The 19,864-nt window shown below is 45.4% G+C and overlaps 4 protein-coding genes across 6 annotated transcripts in view; 2 read left to right on the top strand and 2 right to left on the bottom strand.

The window, feature by feature from the left end:
• The window catches only part of LOC137789973 (zinc transporter ZIP11-like), an 89,183-nt gene extending 82,860 nt beyond the window's left edge, over positions 1 to 6,323 (top strand). For both annotated transcript variants that reach the window (XM_068583869.1, XM_068583868.1), the window contains exons 8-10: positions 4,841 to 4,939; positions 5,081 to 5,239; positions 5,373 to 6,323. In XM_068583869.1, coding sequence (XP_068439970.1) covers positions 4,841 to 4,939; positions 5,081 to 5,239; positions 5,373 to 5,451 — 337 coding nt within the window. In that variant the 3' untranslated portion in view covers positions 5,452 to 6,323. The remainder of the gene's footprint in view (positions 1 to 4,840; positions 4,940 to 5,080; positions 5,240 to 5,372) is intronic.
• Positions 6,324 to 6,591: 268 nt separating this feature from the next.
• LOC137789974 (ankyrin repeat and SOCS box protein 12-like) lies at positions 6,592 to 9,237 on the bottom strand. 2 transcript variants are annotated; one of them, XM_068583870.1, is made up of 3 exons: positions 9,175 to 9,237; positions 7,609 to 8,379; positions 6,592 to 6,879 (listed from the first exon to the last, which is right to left on the bottom strand). In XM_068583870.1, the coding sequence occupies exons 2-3, from the start codon at positions 8,369 to 8,371 to the stop codon at positions 6,719 to 6,721; spliced, it is 924 nt and encodes a 307-aa protein (XP_068439971.1). In that variant the 5' UTR covers positions 8,372 to 8,379; positions 9,175 to 9,237; the 3' UTR covers positions 6,592 to 6,718. The 2 variants fall into 2 exon arrangements, with proteins under 2 accessions (XP_068439971.1, XP_068439973.1); XM_068583872.1 differs by having other exon boundaries at positions 7,609 to 8,376; positions 9,175 to 9,236.
• Positions 9,238 to 11,012: 1,775 nt separating this feature from the next.
• LOC137789770 (RNA-binding protein with serine-rich domain 1-like) lies at positions 11,013 to 14,420 on the bottom strand. Its single transcript, XM_068583551.1, has 7 exons — positions 14,370 to 14,420; positions 13,519 to 13,665; positions 13,276 to 13,434; positions 12,993 to 13,095; positions 12,261 to 12,414; positions 12,001 to 12,142; positions 11,013 to 11,834 (listed from the first exon to the last, which is right to left on the bottom strand). Coding segments are annotated over exons 1-7 (807 nt in total). The 5' UTR covers positions 14,372 to 14,420; the 3' UTR covers positions 11,013 to 11,734.
• A 100-nt stretch (positions 14,421 to 14,520) lies between these two features.
• LOC137789769 (solute carrier family 2, facilitated glucose transporter member 11) lies at positions 14,521 to 17,830 on the top strand. Its single transcript, XM_068583550.1, has one exon. It carries the CDS (start codon positions 14,919 to 14,921, stop codon positions 16,533 to 16,535), a length of 1,617 nt encoding a protein of 538 aa, XP_068439651.1. The 5' UTR covers positions 14,521 to 14,918; the 3' UTR covers positions 16,536 to 17,830.
• The last annotated feature ends 2,034 nt before the right edge of the window (positions 17,831 to 19,864 follow it).

Below are 19,864 nucleotides of genomic sequence, written 5' to 3'. Positions count from 1 at the left end.
CAAAAATCAAGCAGGCACCAATAACATTCTCACCAGTGATTTAATGTCGGCCCAATGGAATTATACAAAAGCGTATTTTATTGTGAAGCAGCACTAAACACTGTTTGCTTATGTAGTTTATCCATCGGCGTACAAATACAAGTGTGTGGTTAAAGTGTTTTTTATGTAATGTGATGTGAAGGTACTGAATGTCTATTGATGCATCACCGTCTGGGATTAACCCCGTCAGAGACAACTAAAGTCAGACTGCGCTACAGCACAGCTGTTCTGAGCTAAACCTTATTGTCAGCACGCTAACACGCCGTGCACTAAACACAAAGTACAGTCATTAGCTTTGCAGGTATTTGGTCAACAACAAAAAAAGCAGCTGATTTGTGGTCATTTTAAGGTTTGCCAGCTGGAGAGAATATGGCAGCTGCCTGTGTGCTGCTGCCATCTAGTGGTTACAGGATGGAAGTGACGGAGAAAGACGGCAGGTGTTTGGCTCACTTTAGATTTTCTTATTTTCCAACCAGATATAAGTCTCCCTTAAACCGTTGTTGTTTTAAACTTACAACACATTCAATCTTTCATGTGTTATCTGAACTTCAAATATAGTGTGAGCCCTTTCATGTAGATCAACATGAGGCCTCTTGTCTGCCGGCCTCACGGCTTCACAAACATCGATGGTCTGATGTCAGATTTGGACGTGAAAGGTCCCGTTTTGGCTCACAAGAGTTGGAACATTTGCTGCTAAGTCTGAGAAGTACCTCTTTGCCCAAGCGATCTGAGGATTAGAAAACATATTTTCAATCAGTTCGCTTACAGGGACACAGGCGGTCCAAGACTGCGGCCAAGTGAAACAGTCAACTTGCGAAGAGAAAGTCGGGTTCTCTAAGAAGTGCAGGCAGCAACGCAAACACCCCGCACAATGATTGCTGTAACCGCCATCCAACACGACTATGACGGTTTTCAGGAAGCTCTTGTATTTCTCTAGGAGAAGGTTGAGCTGCTGCTGGTAAACCATGGCGGCCTGTATGGCTCTGGACCCGACTGACTCCTCCAGACGAGCCTGATGGATCAACATCTGGGTGTGGAAGGCCGCTCCGTTCACCCACTGCTTGAGAAACCGAGTGTGCATATGTTCGTCTATCAGCATGGAATTCTTAGAAAGAGAAAGGAGATTTACAGCATAATACAATCAATTGATATTGATATATATATATATATATATATATATATATATATATATATTTATATATATATATATATATTAGGTTTATGGATATATTATAGAGTTACATATATTTTTTTTTTTTTCAAAAGTTGTCGGCTTAGTTTAAAAGCTTTAATTGTTTTATTTTTGGCTATGAGAATGTAGAATATAACACCTTAAGTCTTGTCAGCTGGGCACTGAGATCCGTCTCTATTTGCAGCGTCTCCGCTAGTTGAAGCTTTGGTCTCCCCAAGTTGATCTGCAGACGCTTCAGATACTCCTCCATCAGGTCTCGGACCTCCAGCGTTGACGATTGGTCGGGTGAAATTCATAAAAGCTAATCTTAGTTTTTGATCAAAGAAACTTGATATCACGAATTGTTAGATCATGAAAGTGAAGACATTCGTTTTGAAATACTAAAACATGAATTAAACACATAGATATGACAACATTAGACGAGCTCAGTAGCCCCCCCCCTCCCCAACCTCCCAAACCCAGGAAAGATCTGGGTCTCACCTCATTGGCCTTCTCGTGGCCAAACACCCGCTGTAACATTTCAGAGGTGCCCATGGTGCGTTTGCCCGAAGCGTTCAGAACTGTCTCTAAGATCATGGAAATGACCAGAGCGCCCAGTCCCACAGCGTGGGGCACCGAGGTGAGCCCACCCAGCGCGAAGCTCAGCTGCTTTGCAGTGCTGGCAACATCGCCTAACCCTCCGCTGTACAAGACTTGGTCTCTGTAAACATCCAGCACTTCAGCTGACTTGAGTCCAGAGTAGCTTTGCAGGGCGCTGAGGGCAAAGTTATAAATGCATGAGACCAAGACGCAGTGTTTTTCAGCTCGAGTCTTCTCCAAATAAAAGCTTTTACTGGTGGAATAAAAATAGAAAGTCGAACATTGCACAAAGTTACTTCAAAGCTACCATATAGAACATACAAATACAAACATATTTTAGTATTATGTACCTTTTCTTTTTTTATTGACATGATTCTGAAAAGGCTAAAGTCTCTCGCCATGCTAGCAGCAGGGCTAGCATGGCTAGCAGCTATGAGAGGCTGTACTTTTGCTCGACAGTGCGCTGAGCTAAACGCTAACATCAGTACGCTAACATCTTCACAATGGCCACACTAACGTGATGATTCCTGGCAGGTGTAATGTTCACCAAGTTCACTGTCTTAGTTTGGCGTGTTGGCGTGTTGGCATGTTGACGTCATGTAAATTAGTGCTAAACCCAAAGTGCAGCAGAGGCTCATGGGAATGTTGCAGGTGTTTTGCTCATCAACCAAAGGGTTGAACCGTTAAATGGTTTATACATGTCACAAAATCTTCAAGCCACTTTAAGTTAAAAGACAGACGTGCGTTTGCCTTTGGGCGGTGAATGTTTCTACCTGTCGATTCCAAAACCGTGCCAGTGTGTTGAAGTGAACAGCGCCGCCGAGTACTTGTTAACTTCCCCTAGTCGCTCCTCTGGAGACATCGATTGGCCCATGTTCTGCTTCGCTGTCTTTCTGAGAGCAAGATGAGCAAAGGACAGTTTCATGAAGCTGGTTTACTTGTTTGCTCACTAATTGTATGGACCAGTGCAGACCGGTGTTCTGTGCATACTGTGTAGCTTAATGTAATTAAAGGGAAGGGCTGTTTCCTGCCGTTTGCTAGCCTCTGTGCTAAGATAAGCTAACCAGCTGCTGGTCTCAGCTTCATATTGAAAGACATGTATGAAGAGTGGTATGTAGCAGTACGTACACTTCACAATGCAAACCAGTCTTACAAAATGTCATGATCGTAAGAGGCACTACGCACTAAATAAGCAAGTGTGTGTGACGTACTGTTCCTCGTCTACTTAACGTGTTACTTCAATAACCCATTTCATGTCACATCTGGATTCAGATCGGCATCAAAACACATTTTAAAAGATAATGATGGGATGCGTGTGCCAGATTACATTAAGTGCAGTGGTTCATGACATTAATGAAAATTGTGTTAAAACAAACAAAAACATTTCAGATCCAGATTTCTAAATTCCTACATAACCATAATAACTTTTTCCTGAGTCACACATGGAAATAAAAATACAAAACATTAATAGGTATTAACTCACCTCTTGAAAATAGAAACTCAGTCACTCCTCAACGGGTTATCGGTTCCTCTCTCTGAGGGAGGTCAGGTGTATTTGGTTCGAGGTTGATTTGGTCAGTTTTAAAGTGGGCGGTTAAAAGTTCACGTTGCACCATTGAGCAGGATTGTTGACATCGGGAAGAGATAAGAGGGGCAACGAAATCTGTTGTGCAACGGTCTGCTGCTAATCCTCCTCATATATTTCTGACTGTACACTATTTCATTTCTGATACAGTACCGATCCGGATCTGGCTGCAGAAATGCACAAAAGCTCAAACATTTTTAGTTGACCGAGGCCTCATCGTTGGCCACTTCACGTTTCATGCCAGAATATCCATCACGCTTAAAACGCGTCATGGTTCATGGTTCTTGTTTTGTGCACAAATCCAGGATTAAAGTTCTCTGAGGACAAACATTACCTCATCAAAATCAACTTGATCCTATCAAGTGAACATTTCCACGACACAGTCCTGCATCGCTGCTCAAGAGGTCCTAATAAAATCAGCAACACGAGCAGGAGACTGAAGTCTTTGGAGCAACGTTGCTGGTCCCCAGAGGATGAAGCCTCCTGCATTTGGCGCCCCTTTGGCATTTCCTCTCGCACTATCATAAAGTTGACATTTGTGTTTTTTAGCCGCATGTCTCGACAACTATCAGATTGATTGCCCTGATAGCTGGTACAGACGTTCATGGTGCCCAGAGGATGAACCCTAATGACGTGGGTGATCCTTTCTTTTGGTAGCAGGTCAACATTTTCACTTGTTCTGTAAAATATCTCGACATCTACTTGAATGATTGGTACCAGGTGTTGCATCCACATTCGTAGTTCCCAGATGATGAACTCTAATGACTTTAGTGATCCCTGGACTTTATCTAGCGCCACCTGCAGGTCACGGTTTTCTCTTGTCTTGTATGCCAGATGACAGACATTTGTGGTGCCCTGAGGATGTCTCTTTGTGGATTACCTGATGTTTCCTCTTGTGCCTCCGTGGGAGTTTGACAGTTTTATTTGTTTATGAAATATCTCAACAGCTATTGAATGGATTGCCATGGAAATATTTATTCTTTATTAACCTCCAAAACATTGCCTCATGACCAAATACCTGCTGAACTAATGTCGTTCCCATCAGCCGTACATGCTAAACTATGATGATGGACACATCGCGATAGCTGCTAGCATCAGCATGTTAGCATTGTCTGTGTGGGCGTGTCAACATTGTGATACACTTAGCTTAGCCTCTCGGTCGCTAGCCTGCCTCAAGATTCTTAGTTTTTTTCCCTCCCTTTATCAGGTGAGATGTGTTTTTTGTGGGTTTCTGGCTTCAGGAACATGTATGTATATGTTTTTACTGTTGACGTTCATAAATATGCAGAAGCTAGACTTAAATATTTGAATGCCTGGTCGAGAGTAACGTGTCAGGCGAAATGCTCTGTTGGTTAGTCATTAAACTACGTCACCAAATCAAGGAACTCAAGAGGTAGGTTGTTGTTTGTCAAAAATAGATGTTTTTGTTTTTTTTGTCCCCTCAGAAATTTGGCCATCGGTATTGGCATTCAAAATTTCCCAGAAGGCCTGGCAGTGAGCCTGCCGCTGCGGGGTTCAGGCATGTCAACATGGAGAGCCTTCTGGTAGGGAACAACAACTGTGTGTGTGTGTGTGTGTGTGTGTGTGTGTGTGTGTGTGTGTAAACACTGTCAGAGAGTACTATTATCAAAGACTCGGGCTGAGTACCGATGTGTTCACACAACCACGTCCTCGTCCTCCTTCAGGTACGGCCAGCTGAGCGGCATGGTCGAGCCCATCGCTGGGTTGCTCGGCGCCGTCGCCGTCGTCTTGGCGGAACCTCTCTTGCCGTACGCGCTGGCGTTCGCTGCCGGGGCGATGGTTTACGTGGTGGTCGATGACATCATACCAGAGGCTCAACTCAGGTGAGGCGGGGAGAAAAGGGCTCGATGTAGATTGAGGTGGGGCCGGCGGTGACTCGTTCATAGCATAAGTATATACTTTCAGCATCGGTCTCAAACTAATCTCCGATTTGTCGCCCCATCTTGGTGTCACCAGTGGCAACGGGAAGCTGGCATCCTGGACCTCCATCCTGGGCTTCGTGGTGATGATGTCACTGGACGTGGGTCTGGGCTGAGCTCTCCGCCGCAACACAACCCTCGATAGCCGCGATGTCGTCGCTGTGCTGCTGGCATCACTTTTTTTATTTTTTAAAAGGGGACCAAATGAAGTGTTTTATCCTGAAACACTCTTCATCCATTCTGTTTGAATTGTTGCTGCTTGAAAATCAGCAGCGACGACAGAAACAAAGCTATTTTGTAAAACCAGCTGTGAAGGTGACTGGAAAAGTTATCTTTAATGTGTTTTATTTTCATTGCGCAGCTTTTCTTCTTTCTCTTCTAATTTAAGAATGAATTTGTGACTAACGAATGAGCTTGTCAATGTCTTGACGACAGCATATGGCATTTTGAGTTCATTTAATTTCAAATCAAACATTCCCAGTCACACAAGTTGAATGATTTTAGTTTACTTCGTTTTGTTTTTCATAATAATTGCAATAACTCTGGTTGATTTGGTAATTTATGGGACTGCCAAGGAATGATTAGATTTTCCTTCCTTAAGTTTTCTAAATGGGATTGTTCTTCTTATGTGTGTGTTTTGGGTTTTACAAGGATAACAGTTATTTATTGACTTGTTCATCGTCAAACACTACACCATCCTCTTTGACAGCATAACAAACCATCGGTCTCCATTTCGACCAAACGCAGTGCCTTCTTCTTCTTCTTCTTATAGTCTCCTGCCATCTACAGGCCAGTCTGGAGAACCGCACGCTGTGGGCTATGTCTAATTATCTAAATGCTGAAGTTAACGCCGAGTAACATGTGAAGTATCTACATAATTAAACAACCAAGTGATTCTCAGTTGTTTTTTCTGCAGGCATTCAGAGACAAATCAAACAAGCTGCTGTGGTTTTTATCTCTGGTGATGCAGCTCTAGACCAGTATTCATTTAACTTCTAAAACCAGTGGTTCACTTAAAAAAATGGATAAGATGTGTTTTTGTATGCATTTAGAATCAGAGGACTGTTGAATATATATGTTATGAGTTATTGAGAGAGTTATTCATGCTGATCCTGATCCATCAGTCTCCACAGGACAAACGGCTCTTCTAGAAGAACTAACTCGTGGTGAACATGTGACGAAGAACGGCAGCTCCAGGAAACAAGTCTTCCATGTAGCTACGGGGTAAATGCTAATAATAAAACAGAGGCGCACACCACTTTACCCCCCCGTACATTTAATGTCTTCGTCTGAAACTGAACAGCACACGAACAGACGGAGATCTAAAAACAAAAAGGTCGTTCAATCACAGAGTTAAATAGCGATTCATTTACATCCCCGGGCTCACTGGGCTACAGAACAGTGGACCGGGACCGGCGTGTGTTTCAAGAAGTTAGCGAGACTGGTTGGCATGCCCAGCTGGTCGATGCAGTGGATCCTGTCGATCGTTTTGAGGTATCTTCGGACGGCGAGTCGGCACTGTGAAGTCAAGGCCATTGGATTTCCTGGAGAGACCACAGAAGGAAAAAGGAGTTGGAAGGGAAACATGAAGAAAACACGACAAAAGTCATTGCCCCTTTGGTTTAAACAAAAGGAAAATAGTTCTACTACGAGGGAATGTCCCTATTGGATCATTACATTTCATTTAGCAGACGCTTTCATCCAAAGCGGCTTACATTTTTGCTCAATACACCGTAGACACGGGGAGCAATTAAGGGTTAAGTGTCTTGCTCAAGAACACAACGATATGAACTAGCATGCTAACCACTGAGCCACAGTCGCCCCATCAGATCTGAAGGGAAAGACGACATTACGTGTCTTGCGGCTCTAAACTGATCATCAAGTGCTCTCCAAGGTGTCTGATTTTACGGCCGACTTCCCCAATAATGTTAAAGGAAAGTGTCCCAGAAATAACCGCGTAAGCTAAAACAGGAGTCTCCCCTAAGATGAAAGCTTAATTTAACACAGTAAATATTCAACCATTATTCCTTTCGCATTGAAAACTTAATTCTCCATTCATGCAGATGTTTCACACCTGCGCTGCACTGACTGCAACAGCGTTGAGGTTTGCTTTTTAAATCCCAAGTCTACCACTGGACAACTCCCCCTCAATAAGTACCACATTATATTGCCCTTTCCAGGAAATTCTATTCTGAGCCTGGAGATTATGTGCAACTGCTCGAGTCGGTCTGCGATGACCTTCCATCTGTTCAAGATGAGCCGCTGCGCCACACCTCTTTCCTGCAGAAGCAGCTCCACGGCCTCGTTCTGCTTCGTGGACTTCTCGATGATCAGCGTGGGGAGGTAGACGTTTGCCCCGAAGTCGATCAGGAGCTGGATGTACTCCACGCCGCAGCCGTGCCTGAGGCACATCTCCAGCACCGTCTTGGGCTGCTTGATAGAACTCAGCAGCCTCGCGTCCGTGCAGTTGTAATCCGGGTCGGCCCCGTAGAGGAGCAGCAGTCTGAAACACTCCATGTGTCCGTACACGGCTGCCAGGTACAGCGGCCCGCTGGACACCCTGGCGCGGGACGTCCAGAGCAGGACCTTGGAGCGGGAGTTGACCTCCGCGCCGCGCCTCAGCAGTTCCCGCAGTATCTCCACGTCGCCCTCCCGAGCCGCAGTGAGGACGGGGGAGCAGTTGTTGGACGCGTTGCCGTCGGGGTTGGCGCCGGCTCCGAGGAGCGCGAGGACACAGTCCAGGTATTTCCCCCGGACGGCAGCGAAGAGAGGGGTCTGAGCCTTGACGTCCACGCAGTCCACCAGGGCGCCATGGCCTAGCAGAACCTGCAGGCAGCTGAGGTGGCCCTTGGACACGGCCGCGTGCAGAGGCGTGCCGGCGATGCCCCAGCCACCGCGGCAGTTGATGACTTTCTTGTAGACTTCTTGGCAGAGCATCTCATCGAGGAGTCTGTCATTGTTTTGTAACACCGCTTGTCTGAGCTGGGAAATTTCACAGCAGCTGTACTCTTCTGCAGAGGTCCTTAGTTGGAGCATAGAACCTGCTGGATGAGAGACAAAATGACAAATGTTTACTGCAAAATGTGCAGCAACGTCGTCTTGGAGCTGCAGCCTGAATTGCTGCACAGAACTCACTCGGATCTTGAACGAGGCTGACAAATTGCTCAAACCTTGATGTTAAATAATTTAAAATGTAACATGTGACCATTTAAAAACCCCTTTTAGCAGTTTAACATCCATCCTTCAACAACTTGGAGGCATTGCTCCTGTGAGCATCAGTGACAAAGACTCTTGCAATGCATCAGCTCAATAGAAGCCCACCGCACCAAACTCCATTCAGCATGCGTCGCAAATTAATGTTTATGGCTCGTAGAGTGAAATATACAACCAATAAGTCACAAAATAAGCTTGTATATGAATGATTACGGTTTACTAGAAAATTCGGCATATAAATAATATAGAATTTTTTTTACAAAAAACGATAAGTATAACACACATTTCTGAAATGTAGCTTATGTCTCTTAGCACGGTGACGTGATGGGGGAGATAAAACGTGTAAAACTGCGAGTTTTGACGTTATTGAATGAATGCCGGACTACCGACGGGCGGAAAAGGCTCCCTGCACACGGGGCCACAGTGTTTACTCTCCGTTCACGGTAACGTTACCGTCACGTATATGCTAATAGTCGCTCCACAACAGGAAGGACTCCAGCGAAAACCACCACCGATATATACGGTTACATATCAAACTGCACATCTCGCGTTTCCTGGTTTCTAAATTAGTTTTGGCGACAAATGAGCCGTTTCTGCTGCGTTTCCTCAGTTTAATAATAGCCTACCTAGGATGTGTCACCATCAGCTGCTCTCTCCATCTTCCTGTTTCTTCTTCTTCTTCTTCCTCGTCGTGTTGTTTGTGCATCACGTTCAGTTGTTTTGTCGCATTGCTGCTCTCTAGTGTTTCACTGCTGTAATAACATGCCAGAGATCTGGAACCATTGGAGCGTGTTTAATTATATTTGTTATATTGTAATGTACTAATTTTAACATTTAAATATTTCATCCATATTTTATTACACTAATTCAAATGTATGTGTTTCTATGCATTATGGCAAATTGTATTACAAAAAAAATGACACTTTAAATTCATGCAAAGATTTTTTTTTTTAAAGGCCAACTATTAAAAAAAAATCCATTACAAAGTTTGACTGACATTTGAAAAGAAGCATTTCAAAATAATATTTAATGCAAGTAGAGAATTAATAAACAATTCAAATTAAACCAAAGTTGCAAATAATGAAGTAGTTGCAAAATGTGTTGACATTCCCATTAGCTGTTACCGATGTTCAGAGCTTCGGGGTTCGATGGTTCGATCCCCAACTCCTCCTTTACGCATGTCCAAGTGAGCGAGATGCTGAACCACAAGTTGAATGTTAACTTTTATAGTTTTCTAGTCCAACTATATGATAATTTCTCAGAATCAGAAAAATGAAGACTTAAGTATTTCTGAATAACTGCAGGTAGTCGCAGCTTTATTCATGTGTAAAGATCACAGACGTGTGAGATGAAATGAACATTCATACGTCCAGTCTGAATGGGCTCAAGTAGGAATTTAAGTTTAGGACTTAAGACCATTTCTTTCGTATTTTTATACACAATTAAAAAGATAATAAAAGTAAAATAAAATGTAAGTGAATTGTGTAGAGCAGCTTATGTCCAACATAAATAACCTGAAAGTCAACACTATTAAGAAGCATTCAGAGAAATACTTGTATCAGTCATCTCTACGGCTCGCTAATTAAAAAGCTGCAGACATGAAACCTGGTGAGAGACGTTAGTGAGACTCTAAAGGTCAAACATCAAACTCTGGTTTGAACTTGCAGCATTGGATTCTCAGGTAGAAATATAGTTTCATGAATTTCAGCTCCATTCAAGGTTTTGAGATTATTCATCATATTCAATTCTCATTCATGGAAATGAATAATGTAGTAATTACCAGCCGTCCATTGACTCAACTATTGAAGGCCAAACAGCACAGAAGTAGTCGACGCAGCCTTCTGAAAGACGTCCAATAGTGTCAACGTCAGCGGCCTGTCTGCTCTCCCGCTCCAGCACCATGATCACATGACCCCAGTCCTACAACCTCACTGGCTCCTCATACAGCACAGAATCCAGTACAAGATTTTCCCCCTTTTCACACTTACATCAATTAAACTAAAATAACATTTAAATACAGGATTGTCTTGCAGATATTCTATTGTACTTTTTACTGAATATTATTTACTCCAGTATTCGAATTGGGCTCCGGACAGAATTTGAGGTATTATTACAATTCATCCCGAGCATTATTCCGCCACGAGAGGTTGATTGACGGGCTCGTATAATCTGCTAAGTAGATAAAATCTGAAATACATAAGAGAACAGGTACATAGAATATATTAAAACTCCAAAATTAGAGTTAGAAACATTGTAAAGCTGTTTAGCAATAAGAGACACTAATAGTTTAGAGAAAGAGGGAAACAGCTCATAATCCTGCCTAAAAAGGGAAGAGAGTGTAATACACTGAGATCTATCTATCTATCTATCTATCTATCTATCTATCTATCTATCTATCTATCTATCTATCTATCTATCTATCTATATACACACATACAGACTGTATTGGAGTCACTGTCAAGAACTTTCTTTTACAGTCCAAAACATGAACTTTATTGTCACTTCATAAACCAACGAGACAAAACAAGATTTCTAAGAGAATAAAACAGACATCGAGTCAAACTAAAACCACAAACATCTAAATCAGAATGTAACGGCATAACACATAAAAATTAGGTGCAAATAGAACCAACACAATAAACTTCTGACCTCATTGTACTGACTAATATTGACTATATGTCATTTTGTATGTTTTCTATTGAAGCAGACGCACGGTGCCAACTGGTATTTCACTTGAATAGCTGCCCTCATTATCGACTAGGAGTTACGCTGGAGAATCACTCGCGAAAGGAAGAAGACGGTTAGAGTCAGGATGGTTTTACAAACCAAAATTAGGACCAGTAGCACCATTTAAAATCTGTACTTTAGCAGGAGAAATGTATTGCAGCGGACGGCACAGGATGTGGTTAAGACTAAAGTGATTGCCATATCGTACTGCAGGATATTTTATTTTTAGGATTGTAGAGTCAGTCATCTCACTGGTTGAGTGATGAGGACGCACGACACCATGAGGGCAGGTTGCTGTGACACGTTTGAGCGTTTCTCTCCATCCAATTTTTTTGTTTTGGTGTCCGTGCTCTCATCATGAAATGGTTCACGATGAACCGCGTCGACACACCGAGGACACAGCAGAGGAGCAGATCCAGAGGGGAGGAGGAAGGAGGAAGAGGGCGGGGGGCTTTTTCACTAGCGGGACGAGTTGGAACTAGAGCGCGAGCGGTGACGCCGGCGGCCAGGCGAACGAGACCTGCGCCGGACCGGAGAGCGTCGCCGTGGAGACCGAGACCTAGGAGAAAGAGAGAGAGCGAGAGAGAGAGAAAGGGGTAAAATATATTTGACATATATTATAGTCTAAATGTCACGGAGGCTGGAGTACAATATCCACAGCAGCAGGCGAGTGATAATCTGCATCATTTTATTGCAGCGGTGCGCTCGTGGGACATGCCGCTTACCTCCTCCTCATGCGGGGCGGAGTGCGTCGCCACATCGGCGGCGGCGGGGGCATCCTGCGGGGAGGAGACAGCCGGCGGGGGGGAGGACGCACCGTGGGAGTCAGAACAGCTGTGACAGTGATCTCCTGGCCGTCAATCTGACCTAATGGAAGGAAGAAAAGAAAGAAAATCGGCGGGTTTAGCATTTTGAAAATACAATTATCCGATCATGCATCCGACTGAAGTGCTCTGACAGAATGCTTTGCTCCTCCACCTCCTACCTCCATCCATGTGTTTCAGGGCCTTCTCCGCCTCGTCAGAAGTCTCGAACTCCACGTAGGCGTATCCTTTGGACAGGTGCGGGAGCACGCGGTTCATGGGCATGTCGACGATCTTGATTTTGCCGTAAGTGGAGAAGATCTCCATGATGTGTTCCTTCATTAAAACAACAAAAAAGAGCGCGTTGAGACGCGTCACACGGACACAAACAGGATCCTTATTCTGACACAGCGCAGCTCCTCGTGTGAAGGGACGGCGGGTAAAGGCGAGCTTCAAGACGATTCAAATACAATATAAAAAACAAAAAGATTTATCCGCGAAGGTTGATGAGAATACTTCAGAGCAGGCTCAATAATATTAGAGCCGGATGAAGGCATTTACATGATTACTCATGAAACAGCCTGCAGACCTCACACAATGGATTCTCTCTATTTACCTTCTCTTCCACTGTGTAACCAGCTGTTTCCTGTTGGCTCCCTTCAATAACAATAACTTAATTCTCAGCTCTTGCCAACTTAAAAGTTAACCATGAAGTGACGTTACTGCAAGCAACAAAAGCAAAGTATTCTAAATATTAGAATCAGTTTGTTTTACTATTTGTGAGGAAAAGTACAGTTTCCAAACACTAGAGATTAGTTTAGGGCTTGTTGTTGCCTTTTGCACTGATGCAAAAATTCAAATAAAATTCTGTAGGGATCATGCAACGACTTGAAAAAGATATAAAAAAATTTCACCTTGATAACATTCCTGGTCAGCCGGCCCAGGTAGACCTTGGTGGGTTTGGGTGTGGGGCTCCTACGCCGGCGATCCCTGTCATCCTTCTTAGCTGATTTTGACCTAGAGAGACATTTATATTTCAGTTGCTATAGTAGTCATTAATAAAAATGCTCTATGTGCTCCCTGACTGCAGTGCGAGAGATTCATGCTGACATCAGTTGCACAGAAATCTATTTCACAAGACTCACTACTTGCTTCGTAAAAAAAAAAAAAGAGAACGCAAAGTGACTCATTCATTACTTTGAGCGGGAGCGCCTTCTGTTGTTGTGGCGCTGGCGGCTTGGGCTCGGTGAGGAGGACGATGAGGAGGAAGAGGAGCGGGATGAGCCAGAGTGGCTGGAGGCAGAGGAGCTGGAGCCGCTGGAGGAGCCGGAGCTGGAGCCTGAGCTGCTGCTGGAGCTACACAAGAGCAAAATTTGGGATCAAAAGACTGAAACCATTTGTAACTTAGAAGAACTTGAGCGTCATTTCACGGCCTCTGACCTGCTGCTGCCACTGGAAGCACCGCGTCGCGTGCGGTTCTTGTCTCGGCCCCGGTCTTTGTCGGCTCCTTCTTTTGTAGCTCCCGACTTCTCCTTCACTCGCTGCTTGCTCTTGTCGTCCTCCTTCCTCTTGGTCGGTGATGGCGCCCTGCAGGCGGAGAAGAGCGTAGATGTGACTTCTGACAACATGCACAACTGATGCGTTTCACATTGGAACTTTCAAACTGGCATTACATTTCACAATGTTTACATCTGAGCTTACTCATAAAAAGTGGGTTAAAACAATTATATATATATATATATATATATATATATATATATATATATATATATATATATATATATATATATATATACATACACACACACACATACATATATCAGAAGACATTTAAGTACTGGTTGCTAATGTTAATTGTCCATTGCTGCTCAAAACGACTAATGGATATATATGAATGAATGAATCCATAAGGGAGATTAAACGTAAATGCGTCACTTTGACCAACAAATACAGCGACGGAGGATCTGAATTTGACGATGCATCTGTGAATTGTCTTCCTTGTTGTTTCTCGCAAGACAAACGCGACCTGACTACAATCAATCTGAGAGGAAACAAAAGCCTCCGTTGTATCAGCGATCCTTGCGTGAGCTCACCAAACACTTGCCACCGTGTTAGCGTTAGCTCGTGAGCTAACATCGGCTTCATTATGTAGCGGCGATAATAAAACACAAGTGTAAAAAAAACAACTAGATATTTTACTGAGCGCGACTCTGATGTTATTGCGTTTCTATCTATTGTCTGTGCACACACATTTTACAAGGAAGCAGCGTGAAGTGGTAGCGTTTACTCACATAATTTAGCCTGCCCGCCACTCGCGATAGTTACAGTCGCACAGAGATGACGTAGAACGCTAGGGCCGACGTAAACCAATCAAAAGACTGTAGACGTGCGCCACCGTGATTCCTGTTTTCCCTCAACGCAGGCTGACAGGGTAATATTGACTATTTCGGGGAATTGTGTGACCCTCGTCATCCCCACTTTAAGCTTAATGGCAGTAGTGGACGTGGTCACAATCCTATAAAATGACCGGTCAACCTGTTTCATTGGTTCAGTGTTGCAGTGTGAATGGCTGTTGCTGGAGGTAGTTGGCAGGTTATTGCCTGTCGAGGGCATACGAGGTGTTATGTAAATTCAGAAACCGGCTTTTTACCCGCAAGGCAGCAACATCGTTTGCTCGGTAAGTTTACGGCCAATACGCCTTCCACCTGCCGCGTGTAATGATTAAACCAGAAAATGATCCATTGCCGTAAGACGTCGGTCGCGTTTGACAACGGTCGCGCTTGAATGCAGGAGGACACGGAGGAAAGGGCACACGCGCTTCCGTCTCCTCCGAGACCGCGATGCCTCAGATGGACTCCTCGTGCGAGCCGGAGGAGACCAGCAAACCCGCCGGGGCCAGCTGGACCCTCGCGTTGACGGTGTGCTCTGCGGCCATCGGGGGCACCTTCCAGTACGGCTACAACATCTCCATCATCAACGCTCCCACCAGCTACATCCAGAGGTTCATCAACGAGACCTACGTGGAGCGCTGGGGCGTGGGCCTGGAGGCCCCCCAGGTGACACTCGTGTGGACTCTCATCGTCTCGGCCTTCTCGCTGGGCGGTCTGATCGGGGCCCTGCTTGCGGGGCCCCTGTCGGTGCGCTTCGGCCGGAAGAACTCGCTGCTCCTGAACAACTCCTTCCTGTTTGTGGGCGCCGTGTTCACGCTCACGTGCCAGGTGGCGAGATCCTTCGAGATGATCCTCCTGGCCCGTTTCCTGGTGGGGGTGAACTCTGGCGTCAGCATGAACGTCCAGCCGATGTACTTCGGGGAGAGCGCCCCCAAGCACCTGCGGGGCGCCGTGGCTTTCTCCTCCGCCGTCTTCACTGCATTCGGGATCTTCCTGGGTCAGGTCGTGGGACTCACTGAGATCCTGGGCGCCGAGCCCCTCTGGCCCTACCTGCTGGCCAGCAACGCCTTGCCGGGCCTGATCCAGCTGCTCACCTTGCCCTGGTTCCCCGAGAGCCCCAGATACCTCCTCATCGACCGGGGAGACAGGGAGGCGTGTGTCCGGGCGCTCGGGAGGCTCCGGGGCGGAGAGGCTCCGGTCTCGGAGATGGAGGAGATGCTGCAGGAGCAGGAGCAGCAAACGGCGGCGGCCTCAAAGCCCGGAGCGTCCGCCAAGACGCCCTGGGATCTGTTTAAGGACCCCGGCCTGCGGCCCCAGCTCAGAACAGTCATGACGGCCAGCAGCGCCATGATGCTCTGCGGCAATGACTCCATCTACTTCTACGCTTACTACATCTTTCTCGCCGCGGGGATCCCTCCAGAGAAAATCCAATACATCACAATAGGCACGGGGGCGTCCGAGCTGACGGCGTCGATACTGAGTAATCTGCTGATCGAGCGCGTGGGCCGCAGGTACCTCCTCGTGGGCGGGTACGGCCTCATGTCCTGCTGGTCCGTGGTCTTCACCGTGGCCCTGATCCTCCAGAGCCGCGGGGTGGCCTCCATGGCCTACCTCAGCATGGCGTGCGTGTTCGCCTACATACTCAGCTTCGGCCTGGGCCCCGCGGGGGTGACGGGCATCCTGCCGGCGGAGATCTTCGACCAGACGGCCCGGCCGGCGGCGTACATGATGGCCGGCTCGTGCATGTGGATCAGCCTGTTCCTGGTGGGGATGCTGTTCCCCTTCATCGTCAAGGGCCTGGGGAACTTCTGCTTCCTGCCGTTCTTGGCCGTGTGCCTGGTGTCCGCCGCGTTCCTGGGGCTCACCTTGCCGGAGACGAAGGGCAAGACGCTGGCCGAGATCACCGCAGACTTCGATCGGAAGAACGGCGCCAAGAGGACGAAGGAGAGGCGGGGCGCCCGGGCGGGCGAGCCCGGCGGGGAGAACTACCATCAGGGTCGAGTCTGCTCCCTTGCCAGCCTGGCGCAAGATCCCGACCAGGAGCATAAGAATGGGGACATGAATTAGAAATGAAAAGAAAAAAAACAAAAAGAGCATTGCCTTTGTCGCCTCGTTGTGCACTTATCAATAGATCGATCACCTATGTAGTATTCTAAGTGTCTTAATTACCAAAAATGATCTGTGTAATTTGATCCTGGTTGCGTCAGTCTAAGTCAATAAGAAGCAGACCCTGTTATTGTTCTACTTGCTGTGTGTGGCCATGCAGAAAAGGCTTCCCTGCAGTTCACCAATGCCCTCTAATAGGATGATGTAATCTTTTCGTACGGATCCTAAATGTCCCCTCAGTCTCCTGGGAGCCCGAGCCTCTGCATCTCATAGAAAGCAGTGTTTTGCACAATGAGAGAGGTGCAATCATTTGGAAGTGCATATGTTTAGGGATTACCCGCTCTTAATTTGGCACATTTGCACCGGGTAGATAACAGTTCTTGTTCATTGTGTCTTCTAAATTATCTGTACTCTGTTTTGTTGACATGACAATCCTGTCAAGCGAGCTATGCAATGGGGGAATGTCGCCTCTCTGAAGTCGAAGTTGAGCGCCTCGTTGTTCTCAGTTAACTGTCACCAGTGGTCCTCCTGGTTTATCCACGCATCACCTGAACCGTATGTGGACTCGTCGGACTCCCACTCGAGGTGTTCTTCCTATTACTGCCAGGAATGGCGTTGGTTCTAATTGAACTACCTCTTGAAGTGTTTGCTGGGTCTTTCCTCGCGCTCCTATCGTACATGAATGCAGCTCTGCCAAACGGCCAGTAGATGTCGCTGTCGCTTCTCTCGTTCTCCTCTCATAGATCAAATATGAAGCTGTATAATATATAAATATATATATATATATATTTAAAACTCACAGATGTAACACCCAGGCCAAGATGACGCTGTTAAATTCAACAGCTGTCAGCTCCTTCTGTTGACCATCTGTCACGGCCTCGATATGTTCCTCTTATTTCAATTATTATTCTGTCTTAGACTGAATCAAGATGCTGCACGTTTATTTATTGAAAAATGTTTTTGTCCAAATCTCTCTCTCTCTCTCTCTTTCTCTCTATTTCCTGAAAACGCCTCCTTTTCTCCTTCAGGGAATAAATAACACTTCACTGTCGCACGTTGGTATCTATGCACTTCTAACCGAATGAAATGTAGTGGTTGTATGACGCTGTTGTTCCAAAGCATGTGATGACGATCCTCGATGATAATAAGGATTCTGTCCAAAAAAAAAACCTCTTCCTGTGATACACTCAGGCTATATTTTGGTGGAAGATATATTTTGCACTCTGCAATAATTTATTCAATAGTATTTATTCAATGAAAATTACTGCTGTATGTATACAACGAATAAAAAAATGTAAGTGCTGACCGACACCATTGTCTTCTTTTGTGATTCACTTAGGTCGACTGCTTCCTTAACCACATGTAGACGCATACATGTACTCCTCTGCGCTTTCATCCGTCAGCTCCGCCTCACTCCTATGGGAACTGTTCACGCAATGATGTTTTATTTACGGAGCGTCTCACTCCCATGTGCGCCCATGTCCCGGACTCCTCTCGCATCGTTTCAGCCTTGCATTCTTTTTCCTTTTTTCAAAATTAGGCAGCAGAAAAAAGTGTGTGTGTGTGTGTGTGTGTGTGTGTGTGTGTGTGTGTCAGAATCCCTGTAAAAACACTCTGAATGTGAGCTATAAGTGTTTCTGTTCCAATCACAGCCGGTTTGCTCTCTCGCTGGCCTTTCATTGCAGTCGTCTCTCACCAAGAGTAGTAGTTCCTCTTGAAAAACAAGATGAGCAGATAAAAAGGCCATAAACGAGATTCTCCAGAAGTGAAACCGGTTTCTACGTTCCACTCCTCAAAGATAACGTTCACCGTCGCTGGCTGACCTCTGAACGCACAATACGGAGTCCACTGCTGTGTTCACCGCCACAGTTGTTGGCTGTAGTGTACGACGTAACATTTATTGCAGATGCACTCTCTTGCAGAGCTTGGGAACGCTCTGAGCCCAGCGGCCGCTCTCGCAGTTGGACATTGAAACTGCTGTTATTGGTGTTACACGAGCAGGCCCGCCCCGCTCTCGTAGCCGGTCTCCATAAATACAGTTATGTTCATAATAATAGCAGTGTGTTTGAAAAGGTGAGTAAACCTCAGAAGTCTTCGAATAAATTGTACTTTAATGAACACAAATGCATTGGGGACACTGCTCATTCTATTTAAAAGCAAAACAAATTGAAAAAGTAATTGAATTTCATAATATTTTGCAGAAAGTCAAATATAATGTTCAACAAAATAGCGGTGTTGACATGATTTTGCTTGCTTGCTGGTGTGTTTGGGGTCATTGTCTTGTTGAAACACCCATTTCAATGACTCCTTCCAGTATTTTGATGTACTCAAACTGATCCATGAACCCTGGTGTGTGATAAATAGGATCAACACCAGAGTATGAGAAACATCCCCATATCATGACGCTGCACGCCCATGCTTCACCGTTTTCACTGTGTACTGTGACTTGAATTCATTGTTTGCAGGACGTCCGACAAACTGTTTGTGGCCCTCAGACCCCAAAAGAACAATCTTACGCTCATTAGTCCACAAAATATTACGCCATTTCTTCTTCGGCCAGTCACTGTGTTCTCTGGCATATTGTATCCGCTTCAGCACATGTCTTTATTCTGACAATGGGACTTTGCGGGGGCTTCTTGCTGGTAGCTTGGCTTCACATAGACGTCGTCTGATTGTTACAGTACTCACAGGCCATCTCAGATCTTCTTTGATCCTCCTGGAGCTGATCATTGGCTGAGCCTTTGCCATTTTGGTTATTTTGCCATCCATTCCAAAAGTCGTTTTTCTTTTTCTTCCTCGCCTTTCTGGTTTTGTCTGCAATTTTAAAGCGTTTGATATCATTTTAGCTGAACAGCCTATCATTTTCTGCACTTCTTTATAGATTTTCCCCTCTTATATTAATTTCCTAATCAAAGAACGTTCTTCTTCTGAACAGTGTCTTGAACGACCCATTTCACGCTGTTTTTCAAGGGCAAACGCACAGCCAGCGTTTGCAGCGTCAGTTGCCTTGACCCTTGAATAACGGCCACCTGTTCAACACCTATTTTGTTCACAGAATCAATAACCTCACTAATTGAACTCGGCACTGCTATTTTTTTTTTAACTCGCCCCTTTCAGTAAATGATTCAGTTTCATAGAATCAGCAGCTTGCACGTCGTGCCTGTCGGGTCTGTTGGTTTTCCATACCTTTACTGAACCTTCGAGAAACTTACTTGCAGTGTAGACGTTGATATTGATATTGACAGTGATTTATCTCGCTTATGATGTGGGACTGCTATTATTTTGAACAC

Source organism: Clinocottus analis, unplaced genomic scaffold (genome assembly GCF_023055335.1).
Source record: "Clinocottus analis isolate CAN_PGR_092001 unplaced genomic scaffold, fCliAna1.0.p SCAF_19, whole genome shotgun sequence".
NCBI lineage: Eukaryota > Metazoa > Chordata > Actinopteri > Perciformes > Cottidae > Clinocottus > Clinocottus analis.
This window is presented reverse-complemented; position numbering and strand designations above follow the sequence as displayed.

What these genes read in the sequence shown, in the direction of transcription:
- LOC137789974 (XM_068583870.1), bottom strand. Translation starts at nt 8,371, where the DNA reads ATGCTCCAACTAAGGACCTCTGCAGAAGAGTACAGCTGCTGTGAAATT. An exon ending in GCTGCTTCTGCAGGAAAGAG is followed by an intron (nt 6,880 to 7,608) that starts GTGTGGCGCAGC and finishes TGGTCTCTCCAG; the next exon opens with GAAATCCAATGGCCTTGACT.
- LOC137789769 (XM_068583550.1), top strand. Translation starts at nt 14,919, where the DNA reads ATGCCTCAGATGGACTCCTCGTGCGAGCCGGAGGAGACCAGCAAACCC.
- LOC137789770 (XM_068583551.1), bottom strand. An exon ending in AGAAGGCGCTCCCGCTCAAA is followed by an intron (nt 13,096 to 13,275) that starts GTAATGAATGAG and finishes ATGTCTCTCTAG; the next exon opens with GTCAAAATCAGCTAAGAAGG. An exon ending in TGACCAGGAATGTTATCAAG is followed by an intron (nt 12,415 to 12,992) that starts GTGAAATTTTTT and finishes GTTTTAATGAAG; the next exon opens with GAACACATCATGGAGATCTT.